The sequence below is a fragment of the Palaemon carinicauda genome, unplaced genomic scaffold, assembly GCF_036898095.1.
Source record: "Palaemon carinicauda isolate YSFRI2023 unplaced genomic scaffold, ASM3689809v2 scaffold2195, whole genome shotgun sequence".
Classification (NCBI taxonomy): Eukaryota; Metazoa; Arthropoda; class Malacostraca; order Decapoda; family Palaemonidae; genus Palaemon; species Palaemon carinicauda.
The window spans coordinates 21,071-27,500 of NW_027169805.1; the positions used below are offsets into that span (position 1 = coordinate 21,071).

At 42.8% G+C, this 6,430-nt stretch overlaps 1 protein-coding gene across 1 annotated transcript; it reads left to right on the forward strand.

Moving 5' to 3' along the window:
* Window positions 1–2,862: 2,862 nt before the first annotated feature.
* LOC137636055 (foot protein 1 variant 2-like) lies at window positions 2,863–3,843 on the forward strand. The gene has a single exon (XM_068368481.1). It carries the CDS (start codon window positions 2,863–2,865, stop codon window positions 3,841–3,843), a length of 981 nt encoding a protein of 326 aa, XP_068224582.1.
* The last annotated feature ends 2,587 nt before the right edge of the window (window positions 3,844–6,430 follow it).

Sequence of the window (6,430 nt, forward strand, 5' to 3'; positions counted from 1 at the left end):
CAAGGTGATCTACAACCCTTAAATGTTGATGGTCCTCTTAACTTGGTATGCAGGCTGCACTAATTTTTGCTTTTTGCAAAACATTTAACAAAAATCGAACACGTTTTGGTGTCTTTCTTACCAGCAGAAGCAACTAGAATATCTTCGTTTTCATATCTCAGTGTTCCATAGGATTTAGGAAGGCTAGTTGGTATTGGCTCAAGAAACAGGCTCATCTGCATTTTAGACTTAATTTCGTCCCACGAATTGTTCTGTACCGTAATTCTACCTTCTTTGCTACTTCCCTCAGTAATTGGATTAAACGTACGGACTTGGCACGTGTGATTGTTGTTAGCTATGAGATGAAGGGTAGTTTCCTCTCCCAAGGGATTCACAACCTTCCTTTTGGCGATCCTCTTTATTAAGGTACACTTCACTGGAATCCAAATCTATCGGCACTTCGTATAATAGCAGTATTGCCGTAGTACTGTCTACTATTGCTGGAGTAGCTGTCAATCATAATTGACTGGCCATACTAAAATTTTGAAAAAATTATATAACTATACAAATTTGGATTCATGTACGTATACACTTACACACACACACACACACACAAACACTCTGTTCTATATTATATCTTATTTCTCTTCCTCTTGTTTTGTTAAAGTTTTTATAGTTTATAAAGTGATATTTATTTTAATATTGTTGATTTTCTTAAAATATTTTATTTTTCCTTGTTTCCTTTCCTCACTGGGCTATTTTCCCTGTTGGAACCCCTGGACTTATAGCATCCTGCTTTTCCAACTAGGGTTGTAGCTTAGCAAGTAATAATAATGATATGAATATATATATATATATATATATATATATATATAATATATGTGTGTGTGTGTGTGTGTGTGTGTGTCTGTGTGTGTGTATATATGTGAGAGAGAGAGAGAGAGAGAGAGAGAGAGAGAGAGAGAGAGAGAGAGAGAGAGAGAGTTATTTTTGCTTAAATACTTTCTCGAAAATAACTAATCTCAATTTTCACTTTTATTATCTAATAACGAACTCTTCACTTTAATTACCACCTCCCATTTTGCACTGCCTTGCCTTTCCAAATATGACATGGGACGGCATTGCACATTGCAAATCATTCACATCAGCGTCGCATTGCAACCCGGTTAGCAGGGCCACTCAACAGCCAAATTAAGGCAGCCGTCACACAACCCGTCAGCGACAGGACAGCCGGACCTTGTCACCCGTCACTCATCCGTCAATTGGCTGCTTGTCTCAAATCATAGAGAGCAAGATGGAGGTCTTGAAAGTCAACAGACTGATGTATGTTAATGTGATGTATATTGGCCTAACTCTCACTTCTTGCTCGTTATTCTTGCTCGTGGTTTTCGCCAACCTTCAGCCGATGATGGCGAGCGAAAGGAGCAGTTCGAGGAGCAAATGGGGAAAATTTAAGCAAAACCGATCAGCTGATATCATGGTGCCAAGAAATTTCTATTGCAGTAATATTTGTTACTGGTATATTACGTGAATTGAAGAATTTTACAACTTCCTGAGGATGAACAAAGCAGATTTTTATTATCTCTTGAGGCCTGTTGAACCCAAGATTACCAAGCAAGAACACGTCCTATTTCCAGCCGCCATCTTGTGTGTTTACATCTGACGTCATGCTCGCAGTTTTATGAGCTGTTTCCCGTCCAGTCGGGAAGCTATTGTTATTATTATTATTTGCTAAGCTACAACCCTAACCCAAGACAGTGGAAGACCATGGTACAAAGGCTATGGCACTACCTAAGACTAGAGAACAATGGTTTGATTTTGGAGTGTCCTTCTCCTAGAAGAGCTGCTTACCATAGCTACAGAGTCTCTTCTACCCTTGCCAAGAGGAGAGTGGCCACTGAACAACTACAGTTCAGTGACCCTTTGGGTCAAGAAGAATCGTTTGGTAATCTCAGTGTTGTCAGGTGTATGAGGACAGAAGAAAATCTGTAAAGAATATGCCAGACTATTCGGTGTATGTGTAGGCAATGGGAAAGTGAACCGTAACCAGAGAGAATGATCAATGTAGTACTGTCTGGCCAGTCGAAGGGCCCTATAACTCTCTAGCGGTAGTATTTCAACGGGTGGCTGGTGCCCTGGCCAACCTCCTACCTGTACAGCTGCGATATCGTAATGTGACGCTACAACTCCTACGCAACATCTCGTGCTTTCAATTTTGGACAGCTGATTGCGAAAATAAAAGCCTAGTGTGAGTCCAACTTTACCTCGAATCAAGCAAGTTAGTCAGACAGAATTTTCTATTTTCTATTCTCTCATGGTTGTGGTATCCTATTGGAAACGTCCCATGGTTGTGGTATCCTATTGGAAACGTCCCATTGTTGTAGTATCCGATTGGAAACGTCCCATTGTTGTGGTATCCTATTGGAAACGTTCCATTGTTGTGGTATCCTATTGGAAACGTCCCATTGTTGTGGTATCCGATTGGAAACGTCCCATTGTTGTGGTATCCTATTGGAAACGTCCCATTGTTGTGGTATCCGATTGGAAACGTCCCATTGTTGTGGTATCCGATTGGAAACGTTCCATTGTTGTGGTATCCTATTGGAAACGTCCCATTGTTGTGGTATCCGATTGGAAACGTCCCATTGTTGTGGTATCCGATTGGAAACGTCCCATTGTTGTGGTATCCTATTGGAAACGTTCCATTGTTGTGGTATCCTATTGGAAACGTTCCATTGTTGTGGTATCCTATTGGAAACGTCCATGGGTGTCCTATCCCATTGGAAACGTCCCATGGTTAGGGTATCCTATTGGAAACGTCCCATGGTTGCGGTATCCTATTAGAAACATCCCATGGTTTTGGTATCCTATTGGAAACGTCCCATGATTGTGTTATCCTATTTGAAACGTCCTATGGTTGTCGTATCCTATTGGAAACGTCCCATGGTTGTCGTATCCTATTGGAAACGTCCCATGGTTGTCGTATCCTATTGGAAACACCCCATGGTTGTGGTATCCAATTGGAAACGTCCCATGGTTGTGGTATCCTACTGGAAACGTCCCATGGTTGTGGTATCCTATTGGAAACGTCCCATGGTTGTCGTATCCTATTGGGAACGTCCAATGGTTGTCTTATCCTATTGGAAACGTCCCATGGTTGTGGTATCCTATTGGGAACGTCCCATGGTTGTCGTATCCTATTGGAAACGTCCCATGGTTGTGGTATCCTATTGGAAACGTCCTATGGTTGTCCTATCCTATTGGAAACGTCCCATGGTTGTGTTATTTTATTGGAAACGCCCCATGGTTGTCTTATCCTATTGGAAAAGTCCCATGGTTGTCGTATCCTATTGGAAACGCCCCATGTTTGTCGTATCCTATTGGAAACGTCCCATGGTTGTGGTATCCTATTGGAAACGTCCTATGGTTGTCCTATGCTATTGGAAACGTCCCATGGTTGTGTTATTTTATTGGAAAAGTCCCATGGTTGTCGTATCCTATTGGAAACGCCCCATGTTTGTCGTATCCTATTGGAAACGTCCCATGGTGGTGGTGTCCTTTTGGAAACGTCCCATGGTTGTGGTATCCTTTTGGAAACGTCCCTTTGTTGTGCTATCCTATTGGAAACGTCCCATGGTTGTGTTATCCTATTGGAAACGTCCCATGATTGTGTTATCCTATTGGAAACGTCCCATGGTTGTGTTATCCTATTGGGAACGTTCCATGGTTGTCATATCCTATTGGAAATGTCCCATGGTTGTGGTATCCTATTGGGAACCTCCCATAGTTGTCGTATCCTTTTGGAAGCGTCCTATGGTTGTGGTATCTTATTGGAAACGTCCCATGGGTGTATTATCCTATTGAAACGTCCCATGGTTGTCGTATCCTATTGGAAACATCCCATGGTTGTCGTATCCTATTGGAAACATCCCATGGTTGTTGTATCTTATTGGAAACGCCCCATGGTTGTCGTATCCTATTGGAAAAGTCCCATGGTTGTCATATCCTATTGGAAACGTCCTATGGTTGTGGTATCCTATTGGAAACGTCCCATGGTTGTCGTATCCTATTGGAAACGTCCCATGGTTGTCATATCGTATTGTAAACGTCCCATGGTTGTCGTATCCTATTGGAAACGTCCCATGGTTGTCATATCTTATTGGAAACGTCCCATGGTTGTGGTATCTTATTGGGAACGTCCCATGGTTGTCGTATCCTATTGGAAACGTCCCATGGTTGTGTTATCCTATGGAAACGTCCCATGGTTGTGTTATCCTATTGGAAACGTCCCATGGTTGTGTTATCCTACTGGGAACGTCCCATGGTTGTGTTATCCTATTGGAAACGCCCCATGGTTGTCGTATCCTATTGGAAACGTCCCATTGTTGTGGTATCCAATTGGAAACGTCCCATGGTTGTCGTATCCTATTGGAAACATCCCATGGTTGTCGTATCCTATTGGAAACATCCCATGGTTGTGGTATCCTATTGGAAACGTCCCATGGTTGTCGTATCCTATTGGAAACATCCCATGGTTGTCGTATCCTATTGGAAACGTCCCATGGTTGTCATATCTTATTGGAAACGTCCCATGGTTGTGGTATCTTATTGGGAACGTCCCATGGTTGTCGTATCCTATTGGAAACGTCCCCATGGTTGTGGTATTTTATTGGAAACGTCCCATGGTTGTGTTATCCTATTGGAAACGTCCCATGGTTGTGGTATTTTATTGGAAACATCCCATGGTTGTCGTATCCTATTGGAAACATCCCATGGTTGTCGTATCTTATTGGAAACATCCCATGGTTGTCGTATCCTATTGGAAACATCCCATGGTTGTCGTATCCTATTGGAAACATCCCATGGTTGTCGTATCCTATTGGAAACGTCCCATGGTTGTCGTATCCTATTGGAAACGTCCCATGGTTGTGGTATCCAATTGGAAACGTCCCATGGTTGTGTTATCCTATTGGAAACGTCCCATGGTTGTGGTATTTTATTGGAAACATCCCATGGTGGTCGTATCCTATTGGAAACATCCCATGGTTGTCGTATCCTATTGGAAACGTCCCATGGTTGTGGTATCCAATTGGAAACGTCCCATGGTTGTGTTATCCTATTGGAAACGTCCCATGGTTGTGGTATTTTATTGGAAACATCCCATGGTTGTCGTATCCTATTGGAAACGTCCCATGGTTGTGGTATTTTATTGGAAACATCCCATGGTTGTCGTATCCTATTGGAAACGTTCCATGGTTGTCATATCTTATTGGAAACATCCCATGGTTGTGGTATCTTATTAGGAACGTCCCATGGTTGTGGTATCCTATTGGAAACGTCCCATGGTTGTCGTATCCTATTGGAAACATCCCATGGTTGTCATATCTTATTGGAAACGTCCCATGGTTGTCGTATCCTATTGGAAACATCCCATGGTTGTCGTATCTTATTGGAACGCCCCATGGTTGTCGTATCCTATTGGAAACGTCCCATGGTTGTGGTATCCAATTGGAAACGTCCCATGGTTGTGTTATCCTATTGGAAACGTCCCATGGTTGTGGTACTTTATTGGAAACATCCCATGGTTGTCGTATCCTATTGGAAAAGTCCCATGGTTGTCATATCTTATTGGAAACATCCCATGGTCGTGATGTCTTATTGGGAACGTCCCATGGTTGTGGTATCCTATTGGAAACGTCCCATGGCTGTCATATCCTATTGGAAACGTCCTATGGTTGTGGTATCGTATTGGAAACGTCCCATGGTTGTCGTATCCTATTGGAAACGTCCCCTGGTTGTGTTATCCTATTGGAAACGTCCCATGGTTGTGGTATTTTATTGGAAACATCCCATGGTTGTCCTATCCTATTGGAAACGTCCCATGGTTGTCGTATCCTATTGGAAACATCCCATGGTTGTCATATCTTATTGGAAACGCCCCATGGTTGTCGTATCCTATTGGAAACGTCCCATGGTTGTGGTATCCCATTGGAAACGTCCCATGGTTGTGTTATCCTATTGGAAACGTCCCATGGTTGTGGTATCCTATTGGGAACGTCCCATGGTTGTTGTATCCTATTGGAAACGTCCCATGGTTGTGGTATCCTATTGGAAACGTCCTATGGTTGTCGTATCCTATTTGAAACGTCCCTGGTGTGGTGTGTGTGGTATCCTATTGGAAACGCCCCATGGTTGTCGTATTCTATTGGAAACGTCCCATGGTTGTGGTATCCTATTGGAAACGTCCCATAGTTGTCGTATCCTATTGGAAACGCCCCACGGTTGTTGTATCCAATTGGAAACGTCCCATGGTTGTGTTATCCTATTAGAAACGTCCTATGGTTGTCGTATCTTGTTGGAAACGTCCCATGGTTGTGGTAACCTATTGGAAACGCCCCATGGTTGTCGTACCCTAAAACGTCCTATGGTTGTCGTATCTTATTGGAAACGT

Coding starts and splice junctions, on each gene's coding strand:
- LOC137636055 (XM_068368481.1), top strand. CDS start 2,863: ATGATTGTGTTATCCTATTTGAAACGTCCTATGGTTGTCGTATCCTAT.